Consider the following 18,453-nt stretch of genomic DNA (forward strand, 5'->3'; position numbering starts at 1 on the left):
TGTGGGACTCTCTGCAAAGAACTTGCTTGGTGAAGGCGAGGTCACTGCTAGGAACATCTAAAGGAAACTACCAACGGGAAAAAGAAACATGGTGGTGGAGCGATGAAGTCAAAGCAGTGATATCAAGGAAAAAGACCGCTTTCCAAGCTTGGTCCAAATGCCCCTCTCATAATAGAGATGAAAAAGCACGACTCGAAGTGGACTACAAGCGCTACAAGAAGGAAGCAAAGAAGAAATGCGCCCAGCATAAGGCAGAGAGTACGGAAAGCATGTATCGCGAGCTTGGGGAAATATCTGATCCAGCTGCTGATGCAAACCAGGCTCTCCAGGAACTGCGACATGCCAAGATGAACAAGGGTGCAGCTATCTTCAAAATTGCCGCTCAAAGGAGAAAGAATGCTCAGGAAATACGTTCACCAAAGTTCATTAACGATGCTCAAGGCCTACTACTTGTGAATGACGACAAAATTCTCCACAGGTGGCGACAGTATTGTGACGAACTCCTAAATGAGCAATTTCCCAGGATTTACTTTCCAACAGCCGAACCTAATTTAGAAGAAGTACCCGACCTTACAGTCGAAGAAGTTAGCGTGGCGGTGAAAAACTCCAAGAAAGGAAAGGCGATTGGTCCAGACGAAATACCCTCTGAGTTCTGGAAGAAGATGGGAGACATTGGGTGTAAATGGCTCACGATTCTCATCTCCAAACTCATTAGCGGTGACCAAATGCCAAATCAGTGGAGAGAAAGTTTCCTTCTCCCAATCTACAAAGGAAAGGGGGACACACGAAACTGTGATAACTACCGATCGATTAAGCTGATGTCACACACCATGAAGATCGTTGAGCGGATTTTGGACGGCCGACTACGAAAAATAATACGGCTGTCTGATGACCAGTGCGGGTTTGTCTCGGGTAAATCAACCACAGATGCCATACAGAGTTTAAGAATCCGAATGGAAAAACACCGTGATTCCTCGAAGGATTTGCATATTGTGCTGGTTGATTTCGAAAAGGCATTCGATAGACAACCACGAGATCTGATATGGGTGTCCCTGAGACAGCGAGGGGTTCCGGAAATCTACGTGCGGATGATCAAGGACATGTACGAGGAAGTAAAAACGAAGGTAAAATGCCCCGCAGGAGTCACCGAAGAGTTCCCAATTAAAGTCGGTGTGCACCAGGGAAGCGTCCTGAGTCCTTTGCTCTTTATTACCGTCCTTGACTTTCTGCTTGAAGAAAAAGTGACGGATCCGAAAGTGAGTCAGTTATTCTTTGCTGATGATGGCGCCATCATAAGTGAAGATCCAACATCCCTGCAACGAGCACTTGATGTATGGGTGGATGTTCTGGAGGGAAGTGGGTACCGGATAAGCGCGAAAAAGACAGAATATCTCTGCTGTCCATTTTCTGACCCAGACGGCCCTATTCCGGACATTTACCTGAATGGCACAATACTTCCCAAGTGCGAAAAGTTCAAATACCTTGGATCTATGATCAACAACCAAGCTTCTTGTGATGACGACATCAACCACCGAATAAGTGTAGGGTGGATGAAGTGGCGCGAAAACTCTGCCATCTTCTGTGACCGAAAAATGCCCCCTAAACTAAAAGGAAAGCTCTATACTGCAGTTGTTCGCCCAGCACTTACATACGGTTCACAATGTTGGACAATGTACAAAACGTATGAGAGTAAACTGACAGCAGCAGAGATGAAGATGCTTCGTATGACAGCAGGAGTAACAAAGCTTGATCGAATAAGAAGCAAGAAAATCCGAGGAAGTCTTCACGTCAAAAATACCGTCTTGGATAAAATACAGCATGACCGTTTAAGCTGGTACTGTCATGTACAAAGAAGAAACCCTGAGAACCCAGTTCAAAAGGCGATCGCATAAGACGTTCCAACGCAATCGCGAAGAAGAGGCAGGCCTAAGAACTCATGGAGAAGACAAATGCAACGACAACTGCATTCAGTTGGCCTTAGACATGGAACAATTCAAAATCGAGAAGCCTGCCGACGTTTCCTGAGGTCAACCCGGCGAACCCCACATGTGGAGCCGTAGTGTGAAGCAGTAGAGTGGGAGAGTTGTGACCCCATCCGAGATCATGACTATCGTCGATAATGGAGAAGAAGAAGACTGTGTAGCCACGGCCTAAGTCATTTTTTTTACAATAGATCGTGAACGCCCCTCTTCTTATCTATCATAGAGGAAGGAATACCTAGAGACGCGACTTCGGTTGGTTTTTCTCTTCCACCCTACAAGCTGCAATGAGAGGAAAAACTCCACAGTGCTTATATGTGGTAGTTTTCCTGTGCATTTTAAATGGCACCAACACATTCAACTGTGGAGTTGAGCTCAAAACAATTAAAAACAATTTAAGTGCTCAGTAGGAAATAAATTCATAAAAAAATAATATAATAAATTCAAAACACGAACCTTTTTTTTTTATTTCTGTACATATTTATTGAAAGGTGGGTGTCTGGAGTGAGCTATTTGAGCTATTCAAGTTCATGTACAAACCAAAATCTTAAATTCAAAATTTGTGAGGACATCTACTGGTGAAAGGAATTATATACATACATCGGACGAAGCGAACTCTGCGACCGACGAAATCAAATAAAGCAAAACAGCAAAAAAAAAAGAACAAGATCAAAGAGAAACGTCAAAATGAGTCTAAAAATTTTCGACCAGAACCTCACAGGGTAGAAAATCTTATATCCCTTTTTTTCGAACTTTCTTTCTCTCTTGCTCTTATGTGCATCTTGAACTTTACGTCTTCGTGTAGAAGCAGACAAAGCTGCATCGTGGAAACCATTAGCATATTCTATTACATTTTTCCAGCTGTTTTCTCTCTACTCACATCTTCGCCACCTACATCTTCATGCTTCAACTAAAATTTGCTAATGTCACTTTTGACAAACACCACGTATCATCTGTCATGCAATTTCACTTTGTGCTAAGGGTGTTTTTCTTTTTATTTTTTATTTTTAATTTAAAAATTTCTCAGAAAATCAACTAATAAATTTGATTTGAAAGTGTTAAACAATTTTCAAATATAATTTAACATCATCAGAAAACAAAACATAAATAAAAACAATATATAACTTCCTTTTTCTTGTGAATGAAAAACAAAAATAAAAAAGCAAAGAGGAAAAAAAAAATTTTCAAGGACGTAGACAAACGACGACGACCATAGCTGAGTCACTTGTGAAAAAAAAAAAAACAATTGAAAAAAGAAAAAGAACACTTTTTTGCATAAAAAAAAACTATTGAAAACCAAAATAATTTAATTGATGCATATTAAAACAATTAATTTAATCGAAAATTAATATTTTAATTTCCCTTTGGTGGATTATGAAATGCAAACTAGACGTCGCTTACATTCAGGACATTACACTGACGCAGCAGACGAAAGTTTAAGCGGCACAGTAACCCAAACTATTCCATCGTCTGTCGTTGTTGACACCCAATTAGATTTGCAACTCCAAGAATCGGATGATAATAAAAAATATTCAAAAGGTTGGAATTTTCGTAACTTTTCCAATCGCATTCAAATTACATCGGGAAATGCCCTTAGGGCATTAATACAAACTCCATTAACTTCGGCAATTGTTTCTGATCAGAGCAATAGTTTGTATTATTTTGGTTCCACAACAGCACAACCAAATCAGGGACAACAATTGAATCAATTTGAAGGCGAGTCAGGAGATTCGTTGGACGAACCATTTGATAAAGATAAAATTATAGTTATGGCAGCACGAGATCGAACGAACGAATTTGCCAATGCGATACGCTCGCTGCAAAGTCGTAATATATCGCGGGCAGTTAGTGTGAAGGATCCACGCAAAGCCCGACAAATTCAAAGTCATTCAGAGTTTATGATGGTGGCTAAGTTGGTTGGCAAGAATATTGCCAGTACTTATGCCAAGTTGGAGAAATTGACACTTTGTAAGTATAAAAGAACATTTAAATATTGAATTTGTATTTGATTTGTATTTCTTTTCCATTTAACGCTAGATTTCAAATAATGAAAATATGAACTTCTATGCTCAAAGGTTGAATATTATAGAGAACTATTCTTTGGTGTCATGGTTTTCGGTTTTTAGGAAAGGTACAAATAGCACAACCTTGTGTCTTAAGCATGGGATACACGATACAATTATCGTACTCGACTTGAGAAGTACCGATATCGTTAACAATATCGAAAAAAAACCCCAAAAACCATGCGATTTACTTACGATTTCACTGTCTCAAATAAATTTTCTCATTTTTATCCATTATTTGGATGTTAGTTAAACAAATTTTATGTAATCTCAAAAACTGAATCATAGGTGAATTAAAAGCGCACACACGGTACAACCCTCATCTAATCAATCGCATACTACCTCTTGTTTTCCATCATCAGCATTCGACCGTGCGATATGGGTACAGCGGATACTTTGGTGCACACATACGATACAATTATCGAATGCGATTCAAATTTTGTACGATAATCGGTACGATAATTGTACCGTGTATTCCATGCTTTACAATATTCAGTAAGGGATTTTCTTTCATTAACGACTTCGGTTATAGTTAACTTTTTGCCTTTTTAATAATCTGAATTGATTTTCAAACATTATTCACTTGACGAATTTCAAAACAAGTTTTGTCTCAAAACATGTTTAGTTAAATTCTTATTCTTAACATGTTTAGTTAATGTTTGAAGTTACAAATTTTTCCACATTTGGCACTATAATTAAAAGATTTGACATCTAGAAGACAAAATCATAAATTAAATTTCGGTTCAATTATTACCAATGGGTCGAGGTGTTCCAAATTTAAGCAGTCACAAAACATATTTTGAAATAAAACTTGTGTTGAAATTTGGTAAAATTTTCAATAAATTTGTCTTTAGTTTATGCTTCATTTTATAGCGACATATATTTTCTGATTTCACTTCCAGGAATATTTTTGAAGCAAGTGTTAATTAGTTTTACTTTTAACTTTTAAGGTATAGCTCTGTTTATAGTTATTAAAGAAACCATCATATAAATTATTATTTATATGTAGATAGGAAAAAAGCTTAGAAAATACTTTTTGTGGCAAAAATAGTCCAGGACGATGATTATTATTGTCGTTGAAGTGTATAAATCATGTACTTCGATGAGAACTAAACCTTGAAATTCAGATTTCAAGACAACGGACGAGTTAAGAAAAAAATATAAAATAACCAGGGAAAGAATTGTTGTAACCTAAAATATTAAAAAAGGCAAATAATAATCAAATAAAAGGCAAAAAAGGCACTTATGAAGTCAAAAGAAAAAAAGAGCTTGATATTTAATTATGAAAGTATTGAACTACCAACAGCTTTTAAAGTTTTCTTAAATGAGCTGAAAGACATCTCTTCTTGAGCAGAAACGAGTAGACCCTAATTTAAAACTGTCAAAGTTATTTACCTCAATTTTTTCGGAAAGTATTGAGTTAATGTCGCTATTAATTACAGAATTTATTTGTTCAAGGTACTAAACCCTGATTGAAGTTGAAAATAGTAGTGAATTTTCAATAATTTATTTTCGTTGATATTCTTCCAACTTGAAAAAAAAAAGATTTTAAAATAAAAGTAAATATGTACATTTGCAGTTTCTCAAAACTACCTGATTTTCGCTAGCTTTCGAAAATTTGGAATTAAGGTTTAACATAATTCAAAAATTTATTTCAATGCTTGAAAAAAATATAAGAAATTCAATTTAGAAATGAAAAATAGGTAGGTATAAATAGAATTCCTGAAATACATTTTTTAGTTTTACATCCGTGAATATTTTTCAAATAAGAGTATATTGGTTTGGCTTTTATAAATTTCGGGACGCAATTCAGGTGATGAATTAAGAGATTTTTTCTAATTGGATTTGGCATAAATCAATAAAAGGATTAGCTCGTCTTTGGGCTGTGAAAAAAACCTGAGGCAGGTCCATCACAAAAAAAGATTGAGAACGTATTGATTTCATGTATTTGGAATCGGGGATTGAAGCTCATGGTGAGCTCCTTGCCATAAAGCAAAAAGTGCTTGGTCCTTCCTTAAAATTTGAATTTTGAAGTTCATTGGGCTCAGCGGTCATTTAATGAAAATTAACAGTTAGGTAATATTGAACTCTTCTACATTTCACCATTGTGCCATCATATTAATTCTTTGATTGATATTTTACCAATTTAATGAATCATGGAAAAAATTGAGCAATAACGATCAGCTATCGTTTGCGAAATGAATTTCCTGGCTGCCAAGTTCCTTATGAAAGTTTTTTTTATGAAAGAAATTAATTGTTTGTTTACTAGCCAAAAATTTTCTTATTAGCAAATGTGTCCTAGATTGTTTCCAAATGTTTTAAAAGTAATAAACAGTAAATAAAAATATTATATGAATAATATTCATCTAACAGTTGTTTCGTTAGAATTTAACCTATTTTTCATAGACTAGATACTTATTTCTATTAAAAATTTCTTGTAAACAGTATAGAACCACGAGTTCACTAAAAAGATTATTCTTATTTTTGTTGTTTTTAATATTTTTGATAAACATCAATAGTTTCATAGCTCAATATTTGTACAGTTCGTGTATTTCTAAGTATTTCATTAATAAAGCTGTTTTTAATAATAAGTTCTAACAGAATTATTTGAGGGATCATCAAGTCTATGCATTGAAGCTTTATGTTGTTGTTTTTAAGTTACTACTGTGGGATTGAAAACAAATAAACAAGAAATACGTCTGCAAGTGTTTGCTTTTGTAGTTTAACAATTCTTAAAATTAAACATTCTTTATTGACTTTAATTTTACGAGAAAAGTGATAAAAGTCAAGTTCAAGAAAAATATTTTGTACTTTTTTACAGGGTGGCTAATGAATGTTGCTATATTAGAAAATTGTTATTTAAACAATGCTCATAAGCTCCTATTCTCAATTAACGCAAAAAAATCAGACGCCGTTAAGTCTGAACACCTAGAAGCCAACGAAAAATTTAATTTCTTTCAATTTCTTATACTGGCACATTTCCTCTGCTTCTCTGAAGCAATAGGCCTGGTTATGCGTGGGTTTTCCTTATTTTTGTGGAACTTCATAGTATTGAAAAGAGTTTTCTTCCAGTCCAAAATTTTGAGACAGTAAAGATTAAAAAAAAAATCAACTAACTGTCGCCAATGAGGAAATTGCAACACACACAAGTTCCAACTAGATAAATTTCATTCTTATTGAGAATTTCTGAATAAGAGAAATTCCATATTCGATTCTTCTATTCTCCGTTTGAGTATCTAGGTTCTAGGGTAAAATAGAGTTTACCACAGTTTCAACCAAATAAAAAAAAATCCCAGCGATTCGATATTGTGCGTAGTAGCGGTCTCCTGAAACCTTTTTGCACTGCAATATTCGCCGGGAGCTCTAGATTTGTGTCCCCATTCATTTCTCAATTTATTTGTTCAACTCTCTCGAGTCCCTTATTTGCCAAAAAAAAACTAATTTGTACCTACTTCTCAACAACATCTTTTGCGACTACCCTTTCCCGGCTTCCAAATCTCTCTCGATTTTGTCCAAAATCTGGAGAACTTCTCCAATCGTATTTTCTTGATTAAAAAAAAAAAATTTTAAATGGTCGAGCTTTCTCGGTTCATTTGCATTTCCATATAATGACTAGACTGTAGGTAGATCTTTTCACTCGAATTCGTTAGTGTGGGGTAATTAGTGAATCCTTAATATAGATACATTGAGTTTGTAATATATTGAGTAAGTTTGCTATTTGTTTGTATATTTGAGTGTTTTGTGTGTAGGCATTACTTTAAAGACGCTAAACAGATAAAAAACATAGGAAAAGGCAAAAAAGGCAATAACAAGAGAAAAGGCAAAAAAAGGCAATAACGAAAGAAAAGCCAAAAAAAAAGGCAAAATAAAATACATATATTTGGCACGAGGAGGACGTGAAACGTGTTTGTTTTTAATCTATAATGTCGTACGATAAAGCAAGAAAAAAAGGCAAATTCCACAACATCCTATCCCTGCTTATGAGGGTTTCGCAGAAAATTCGTCCTTTTCTTCAATTATGTTTTACCATTTAGTGCATCTATTTCCTTACTTGTGTAGTGTGATAAGAAATTTCAATTTCAATGATGCGGTTATGATGTATTTGAAAACTTCCAGACTTGTAATATTGATTATTAACTTACTAGCAAAATTTAACAAAATAAAAATTAAATTGACCCTAACAGCTCCCAGAGTTAAACATATTGTTCAATTTAAAAATAAAACTACATCAAGCTGTAAAAAACTACTATGATAATAAAAATTGGTGAAAAATGTTAGCATGTAAAATTCCGAATGAATATATAAATAATTTTAAAAGTATAATAGTTTTAATATTTAAAATGTCACTATGGTGTATTTGTTACTTTTTTTATAAAAAAGATTTAAAAGAATATTTTAAAAATTGAAATTGAATTGGATCGAGTAGAGTACATAAATACCTTGGAACCATATTTTTCATTCCTTAACAATTTTTGATACTTAATGTAACCCCAAAAATACTATTTTAATTAACTTGATGTTTATCTCATTCTAACTAACTGATTCATTTTTGTTTTTATTTTCAGTGGCAAAGAAGAAAAGTCTCTTCGATGACAGACCCCAGGAAATCCAAGAACTAACATACATCATTAAAGGTGATCTAAATGCACTTAACCAGCAAATAGCACGCCTGCAGGACATTTCAAAAGACCAACGTCGTACCACCAATGGCAAGCATTTGGTATCACATTCCTCAAATATGGTACTCGCATTACAATCCAAGTTGGCCAGCATGAGTACCGATTTCAAGCAGATTCTCGAAGTGCGAACTGAGAATCTAAAACAACAAAAGACCCGACGCGACCAATTCAGTCAAGGACCAATGACAAGCCGAATGTCAGCTGCCGCAGCCAAACAAGGAAGCCTACTCCTTAGCGAAGAGAATCAAATCAGCATTGATATGTCTGCCGATGAGAATCGTCCACTACTAGCCGGTCCATCTGGGCATTCGAATCAAATACAAGCACAACAGCAAATGATGCTGTACGATGAATCTGATAATTACGTCCAACAACGAGCTGAAACTATGCAAAATATTGAAAGTACAATTGTTGAGTTGGGTGGTATATTCCAACAGCTGGCACACATGGTGAAAGAACAAGAAGAAATCGTTGAACGAATCGATACAAATGTCCAAGATGCTGAGCTCAATATTGAAGCAGCTCATGGAGAAATTCTCAAATATTTCCAATCTGTGTCGAAGAATCGTTGGTTGATGATTAAAATATTTGGCGTTCTGATATTCTTCTTTATTTTCTTTGTTGTGTTTTTAGCGTAATAATAATTAAATATTATTTGCAGATATTCTATATAATTGTAAACTGTCTTATTTTTACTTTTATTTTTTTTTCTTATTCTTTGTTTTGGTTGAATATTATTGATAAATATAAAATTTTAATCTAAATAAATATAAAATGTAAAGAAAATTTATAAAATAAAAAAAAAAAAAATAATAAATTAATTCCAAAACACCACTTTGATGTTGTATGTTTTTAAAACAACAGATCCGTAATGGTTTTCTTTTTATAAAATGGCAATCATTTAATTTTTTTTTTACTTTTAAAATAAATAAACATGGATGGTTCAGGAGGAATGTGCCAAAAAGCTAGAGCTACTAGATGAGACAATCAAAAATCATACGGGAGAGGGGGCCTTTCCCCTCGGTTTAGTTTAGTTTATTATTTTTTAAACATTCAGAGTTGTTTGAGCGTTTGAGGATATCATGAAGTAATTAACTCTGAATTAATCCCTTTTTCTTTGATAACGCCTGAAAACTGACTTGCAAATTTTTCTTACTATGTCTGGAGCACCCGACGCCGATGATGGGTTATAGATATAAAGGCCTGAAGGCGATACAATCGCAATCTTACCACTTTTAACCCATTTTTAATGCACATAATGTCAAATTTTCTCTTTAAAATTTAAAAAATACGCTTAAACATGAAATATCATTAACAAACGGGCAGTTGCGCGGTCAGCCGAGATACGACGCGAGACGGTTCAATACGACGCGAAGAAATAACTAAAAAACCACACCCAGAAGCGGAGTATTACAAAAAAACAAAAAAAATATAAACACAAACAAAATATAATTTAATATCTTATTATTTTTATGAAAGGATTTTGCTATAAATAGGGCCACATCACACCCATATTATTCAGTTCGTCAGAGGTCGTCGACGAGTTAACATCGGCAACCAGCTCCTGCAATCGGTAATTGATCGTATTGACACGACGCGTAACATGTTGCATGTTGTATGTTGCATGTTAAATGTTGCATTTGGCATGTTAAATGTTACATGTTGCATATTGCATGTTGCATGTTGCATGTTGCATGTTGCATGTTGCATGTTGCATGTTGCATGTTGCATGTTGCATGTTGCATGTTGCATGTTGCATGTTGCAGGTTGCATGTTGCATGTTGCATGTTGCATGTTGCATGTTGCATGTTGCATGTTGCATGTTGCATGTTGCATGTTGCATGTTGCATGTTGCAGGTTGCAGGTTGCATGTTGCATGTTGCATGTTGCATGTCGCGACACAACGCGACACAACGCGACACGACGCGACACGATGCGACACAAAGCGACACAAAGCGACACAAAGCGACACAAAGCGACACAACGCGACACAACGCGACACAACGCGACACAAAGCGACACAAAGCGACACAAAGCGACACAAAGCGACACAAAGCGACACAACGCGACACAACGCGACACAAAGCGACACAAAGCGACACAAAGCGACACAACGCGACACAAAGCGACACAAAGCGACACAAAGCGACACAACGCGACACAACGCGACACAAAGCGACACAACGCGACACAAAGCGACACAAAGCGACACAACGCGACACAACGCGACACAAAGCGACACAAAGCGACACAAAGCGACACAAAGCGACACAAAGCGACACAACGCGACACAAAGCGACACAAAGCGACACAAAGCGACACAAAGCGACACAAAGCGACACAACGCGACACAAAGCGACACAAAGCGACACAACGCGACACGACGCGACACGATGCGACACAAAGCGACACAAAGCGACACAAAGCGACACAAAGCGACACAACGCGACACAACGCGACACAACGCGACACAAAGCGACACAAAGCGACACAAAGCGACACAAAGCGACACAACGCGACACAACGCGACACAAAGCGACACAAAGCGACACAAAGCGACACAACGCGACACAAAGCGACACAAAGCGACACAAAGCGACACAACGCGACACAACGCGACACAAAGCGACACAACGCGACACAAAGCGACACAAAGCGACACAACGCGACACAACGCGACACAAAGCGACACAAAGCGACACAAAGCGACACAAAGCGACACAAAGCGACACAAAGCGACACAACGCGACACAAAGCGACACAAAGCGACACAAAGCGACACAAAGCGACACAAAGCGACACAACGCGACACAAAGCGACACAAAGCGACACAAAGCGACACAACGCGACACAAAGCGACACAAAGCGACACAAAGCGACACAACGCGACACAACGCGACACAAAGCGACACAAAGCGACACAACGCGACACAAAGCGACACAAAGCGACACAAAGCGACACAACGCGACACAACGCGACACAAAGCGACACAAAGCGACACAAAGCGACACAAAGCGACACAAAGCGACACAACGCGACACAAAGCGACACAAAGCGACACAAAGCGACACAAAGCGACACAAAGCGACACAAAGCGACACAAAGCGACACAACGCGACACAAAGCGACACAAAGCGACACAAAGCGACACAACGCGACACAACGCGACACAAAGCGACACAAAGCGACACAAAGCGACACAAAGCGACACAACGCGACACAAAGCGACACAAAGCGACACAAAGCGACACAAAGCGACACAAAGCGACACAAAGCGACACAACGCGACACAAAGCGACACAAAGCGACACAAAGCGACACAACGCGACACAACGCGACACAAAGCGACACAAAGCGACACAAAGCGACACAAAGCGACACAAAGCGACACAACGCGACACAAAGCGACACAAAGCGACACAAAGCGACACAAAGCGACACAACGCGACACAAAGCGACACAAAGCGACACAAAGCGACACAAAGCGACACAAAGCGACACAAAGCGACACAAAGCGACACAACGCGACACAAAGCGACACAAAGCGACACAAAGTGACACAACGCGACACAAAGCGACACAAAGCGACACAACGCGACACAAAGCGACACAACGCGACACAAAGCGACACAAAGCGACACAAAGCGACACAAAGCGACACAAAGCGACACAAAGCGACACAAAGCGACACAACGCGACACAAAGCGACACAAAGCGACACAAAGCGACACAAAGCGACACAAAGCGACACAAAGCGACACAACGCGACACAACGCGACACAAAGCGACACAACGCGACACAAAGCGACACAAAGCGACACAACGCGACACAACGCGACACAAAGCGACACAAAGCGACACAACGCGACACAAAGCGACACAAAGCGACACAAAGCGACAAAAAGTGACACAACGCGACACAACGCGACACAAAGCATCACAAAGCGACACAACGCGACACAAAGCGACACAAAGCGACACAAAGCGACACAAAGCGACACAAAGCGACACAAAGCGACACAACGCGACACAACGCGACACAAAGCGACACAACGCGACACAAAGCGACACAAAGCGACACAAAGCGACACAAAGCGACACAAAGCGACACAAAGCGACACAAAGCGACACAACGCGACACAACGCGACACAAAGCGACACAAAGCGACACAAAGCGACACAACGCGACACAACGCGACACAAAGCGACACAACGCGACACAAAGCGACACAAAGCGACACAACGCGACACAAAGCGACACAAAGCGACACAAAGCGACACAACGCGACACAAAGCGACACAAAGCGACACAAAGCGACACAAAGCGACACAAAGCGACACAAAGCGACACAACGCGACACAACGCGACACAAAGCGACACAACGCGACACAAAGCGACACAAAGCGACACAACGCGACACAACGCGACACAAAGCGACACAAAGCGACACAACGCGACACAAAGCGACACAAAGCGACACAAAGCGACACAAAGCGACACAAAGCGACACAACGCGACACAACGCGACACAAAGCGACACAAAGCGACACAAAGCGACACAAAGCGACACAAAGCGACACAAAGCGACACAACGCGACACAAAGCGACACAAAGCGACACAAAGCGACACAAAGCGACACAACGCGACACAAAGCGACACAAAGCGACACAAAGCGACACAAAGCGACACAAAGCGACGCAAAGCGACACAAAGCGACACAAAGCGACACAAAGCGACACAACGCGACACAAAGCGACACAAAGCGACACAACGCGACACAAAGCGACACAACGCGACACAAAGCGACACAAAGCGACACAAAGCGACACAAAGCGACACAAAGCGACACAAAGCGACACAAAGCGACACAAAGCGACACAACGCGACACAAAGCGACACAAAGCGACACAAAGCGACACAAAGCGACACAAAGCGACACAAAGCGACACAAAGCGACACAACGCGACACAACGCGACACAAAGCGACACAACGCGACACAAAGCGACACAAAGCGACACAACGCGACACAACGCGACACAAAGCGACACAAAGCGACACAACGCGACACAAAGCGACACAAAGCGACACAAAGCGACAAAAAGCGACACAACGCGACACAACGCGACACAAAGCATCACAAAGCGACACAACGCGATAAATAGATGTAACATGTAACATGTATGCAACATGTAACATGTTACATGCTTCGTGTCGCTTTGTGTCGCTTTGTGTCGCGTTGTGTCGCTTTGTGTCGCTTTGTGTCGCTTTGTGACGCTTTGTGTCGCGTTGTGTCGCTTTGTGTCGCTTTGTGTCGCTTTGTGTCGCTTTGTGTCGCTTTGTGTCGCGTTGTGTCGCGTGTCGCTTTGTGACGCTTTGTGACGCTTTGTGTCGCGTTGTGTCGCGTTGTGTCGCTTTGTGTCGCTTTGTGTCGCGTTGTGTCGCTTTGTGTCGCGTTGTGTCGCGTTGTGTCGCTTTGTGTCGCTTTGTGTCGCTTTGTGTCGCGTTGTGTCGCTTTGTGTCGCGTTGTGTCGCTTTGTGTCGCTTTGTGTCGCTTTGTGTCGCTTTGTGTCGCGTTGTGTCGCTTTGTGTCGCTTTGTGTCGCTTTGTGTCGCTTTGTGTCGCTTTGTGTCGCTTTGTGTCGCTTTGTGTCGCGTTGTGTCGCGTTGTGTCGCGTTGTGTCGCGTTGTGTCGCTTTGTGACGCTTTGTGTCGCTTTGTGACGCTTTCTGTCGCGTTGTGTCGCGTTGTGTCGCTTTGTGTCGCGTTGTGTCGCTTTGTGTCGCTTTGTGTCGCTTTGTGTCGCGTTGTGTCGCTTTGTGTCGCGTTGTGTCGCTTTGTGTCGCTTTGTGACGCTTTGTGTCGCGTTGTGTCGCTTTGTGTCGCTTTGTGTCGCTTCGTGTCGCTTTGTGTCGCGTTGTGTCGCTTTGTGTCGCTTTGTGTCGCTTTGTGTCGCGTTGTGTCGCTTTGTGTCGCTTTGTGTCGCTTTGTGTCGTTGTTGCATGTTGCATGTTGCATGTTGCATGTTGCATGTTGCATGTTGCATGTTGCATGTTGCAGGTTGCATGTTGCATGTTGCATGTTGCAGGTTGCATGTTGCATGTTGCATGTTGCATGTTGCATATTGCATGTTGCATGTTGCATGTTGTATGTTGCATAATGCATTTTGCATGTTACATGTTGCATGTTGCATGTTGCATGTTGCATGTTGCAGGTTGCATGTTGCATGTTGCATATTGCATGTTGCATGTTGTATGTTGCATGTTGCATGTTGCATGTTACATGTTACATGTTGCATGTTGCATGTTGCATGTTGCATGTTGCATGTTGCATGTTGCATGTTGCATGTTGCATGTTGCATGTTGCATGTTGCATGTTACATGTTGCGTGTTGCATGTTTCATGTTGCATGTTGCATGTTAAATGTTACATGTTGCATGTTGCATGTTGCATGTTGCATGTTGCATGTTGCATGTTGCATGTTGCATGTTGCATGTTACATGTTGCGTGTTGCATGTTTCATGTTGCATGTTGCATGTTAAATGTTACATGTTGCATGTTGCATGTTGCATGTTGCATGTTGCAAGAAAAATACGACATTATTACATAATGTATGTACATTAAAAACGGGTTAAAAGTGGTAAAATTGCGATTTTATCACATTCAGGCCCTTACAGCTAAAACCCATGATTCTTATAGATTTAGCTAGTAGGTTATACTTTCTTATTAGACAAAGTATCGTAAGTTTATTAAAAAAGATAACAATGTTCAGTTCTTGAAAAAAGGGCGCCAAGATAAAATTATACAAGTCTCAATAGTGCCAGCAACACCACTGACTCCGCTATTCAATCCTCTTTTCGCACTGGATACAATTGGGACCATTAAAAAAAATTCACCTTCAAAAAATTATGCTATAGTTCGGAAGAATGACCATAATTCGTTAAATATGCGTCTTTTTGGGTCCAACTTTGCAAAATTCCAAACCTCATAAAATCAAAACTACGTATTAAAAACTTATAAAAGACTTGTTATTAATAATTTTTAACAAATAGATCGACTTTTTCGCTTAAGAAAATGCCAGGTTCGTGCATCAGCTCTTTTGTTTAATACATTAACTTAAAGCATTGATCATTTTCAATAAAAATATTTGTCCAAAAAATTCAAAAGCTGTGTTTAAAATGGATTTGAGTAAAAAAAATATTCACATTCATTCAATTTATTCTCAGTTAGCAAAATGTAATTAATATCAGCGTACGCATATTCTCAACACAATTCATGTGAAATAAAAATTTCTTGTGATCATAACTTCCATCATCCAGACACATCCTTCTTTTATAAAGGAAAAAAATCCAGTTATCCTTTTTTATCGTCCGGATGCTGTGTGTCACACCCAAATTCTTTGTTCCATAAATCCTGATGCTGATTGGGGCTTGGTTTTTATACCTTCTCTTCCTCTATCTTCGCAACACAAAAGAAGCACCCTGGCTCTTCTTGAAAGTAATGAGTATCCAACGATCCTGGATGTGAGGGAGTTGAAAACGCGCTATGTTCTTCGTTGGCACTCAAACGCCTCCATAAAATAAAAGGCAATCCTGTATTCACGATGACTTCAAGAAGTATGGGAGAGGTTTTTCTTCTGCAAAAAAAAAATGTCTGTGTTCTTTTCGGCCCTGAAAACGGCCTAGCACAGTACAAACACCACCCAACAGCCAACGACGACCCAAAACCCGACCATACAATCTGCTCAATATGCTGATATGAGCTTAAATGCATGAATGTTGATCCAATTTCATTTTTATTACAAGCCAAAATATACGAACGAGTGTTACAAAAAAAAGAGAGCCTATAGCACAACATTTTCCACATTTGTTGTCCTCTTAAGCTGCCATTTTTTTCCCTTCAACTTCTGCCTCGTCCTGCTTTGGCTCATACAGCTCAGACAAAGATATGATTTTATATTGCACGCATATGTAAGAAAAAAAAAAAAAAAAAACAAGAAAGAAAAAAAGTAATAATAAAAACACTTTCTTTCTTATAGGGATTTCGGTTTTTCTGCGAAACTGATGGCATTCGTTATATTCGTTATTTCGTATATTGTATGTGGGAGGATTATCTCTCAGCACAAGGATATCTTGCAAATAAATGGTTACAAGGATTTCAGCGCATGAATTTTTATATTCGCTGCTATCATCGGCATTTTTGTGCTTATTATATGAAAAGCAAAAGGATAAGGCTAATGCTTTGAGTATTCCATATAGCGTATAAGTCTATCTACGATGCGATGCTATCCTCCTCCTTTTTATTTTTTTCTAGAAAGAGTAAAACGGAGCATCTGAGGACCCAGTAAAGAAAGTATTTTCGGGTCTTGCTCGGTTATACTAGGTTTTATATGACATTAATGAGCAAATATTTTCTGCTGTTTTTTTTTTATTTCATCTGAATATCTCATAACATTTCGATGAAGATTCTTATGCTTTTACCAATTTTACTTAGAAAAGTGTTAAACATAGCATTTGAATGAAATAAAACATCGCTAGTAAATGTTATTGGCTGTAATAAGAAATAGTTCCATTAAATAACTATTTCAGAAGTTTCTATGAGCTCTCTTGATTATTTGAAACGCATTTATCATTATTTCAATAAATCCGACATCTGTAGGTTTTCTTATAAGGAATATCAATGTCTAGTAGACATTGTCTACATATCTTGTCTCGAATATTTTTTTAAATGCATTCATTTTTACTTGTTCTACCAATTGCAAAATAATTTAAATAAATATATTAAATATTAAATTAATAGTGAATATATGTAAAAAAAGTAAAAAAAAATAATATTATTTAATCAAAAACATTGAATGGGAGTAACTTTAATCTATGCACCTATTTTTAAACACCGCAAAAATTTACAATGGTAACGTTTATACAACAAAAGCAATTTCTGCAATGATAAGAAAGCTTTTCAAGTTTATAATATACATACCTTTTGGTTTCATGTTTTGATACAGCCGTACCAATTTTCAAATATTACTATAAGTCACTGTGGCGTATGCGTAACTTTTTTTTCAAATACTTTTACAAATAAAAAAAATTTTGACTTTTATGGACTATTTTTTATACTTGTAACTAATATTATGTAGTGGTCGGTCAAAATTTAAAAAAATAAGTACCTTTTCTCGGCTGGGGGTTAGAGCATCATTGGTATTATTGGTACAAGACGTACAAAACTTAGAGCATTTTAGTTTGGTCTGATTTTAAGGTGTGACAACCAATATTTTATTTGCGATATAGTAGTACCTATAGGTATATAGTAGTATAGTATAGGATTCGCAAAAAAAAAATGGAACTCGAGATAACAATCAGACATGTCATTACGATGATGGAGAATGCCAAAAAGGTTGGTCTGTCTGTGTGTCTGTCTGTTCTGTATTTACCCCGAGCTACAATCAAAACTAGAAGAGAGATTGAAATCTTTTGTAGGACCAAAACTAACGGTATTTGCCATATAACGGAAATAAAAAAGTATTTTTTTTTTCAAAAACGGCTCTAAGTAAATGTAATATTAAAATTTTAGAAAACTTTCAAAAAACACATTTTTGGATTTTTATAAAATATTTCTATTTATTTTTTTTGAAAAATCAATTTTTTGAAAACGGGTTAGTGAAATATTTTGAAATTTTGTTTTTAAGTATTATTTAGGCCCATTTGCTAAAACAAGTCTTAAATATTTATGTGAA

At 38.2% G+C, this 18,453-nt stretch overlaps 1 protein-coding gene across 1 annotated transcript; it reads left to right on the forward strand.

The window, feature by feature from the left end:
* The first annotated feature begins 2,931 nt into the window (after nucleotides 1-2,931).
* Nucleotides 2,932-9,584, forward strand: LOC129905716 (syntaxin-5). Its single transcript, XM_055981259.1, has 2 exons — nucleotides 2,932-3,947; nucleotides 8,608-9,584. The coding sequence occupies exons 1-2, from the start codon at nucleotides 3,359-3,361 to the stop codon at nucleotides 9,357-9,359; spliced, it is 1,341 nt and encodes a 446-aa protein (XP_055837234.1). The 5' UTR covers nucleotides 2,932-3,358; the 3' UTR covers nucleotides 9,360-9,584.
* The last annotated feature ends 8,869 nt before the right edge of the window (nucleotides 9,585-18,453 follow it).

Source organism: Episyrphus balteatus, chromosome 1 (genome assembly GCF_945859705.1).
Source record: "Episyrphus balteatus chromosome 1, idEpiBalt1.1, whole genome shotgun sequence".
Classification (NCBI taxonomy): Eukaryota; Metazoa; Arthropoda; class Insecta; order Diptera; family Syrphidae; genus Episyrphus; species Episyrphus balteatus.

Excerpts from the sequence above, each read along its gene's own strand:
- LOC129905716 (XM_055981259.1), top strand. The coding sequence starts at position 3,359 with ATGCAAACTAGACGTCGCTTACATTCAGGACATTACACTGACGCAGCA. Across the intron at positions 3,948-8,607 it reads GTTGGAGAAATTGACACTTT|TGGCAAAGAAGAAAAGTCTC; the intron begins GTAAGTATAAAA and ends TTTTATTTTCAG.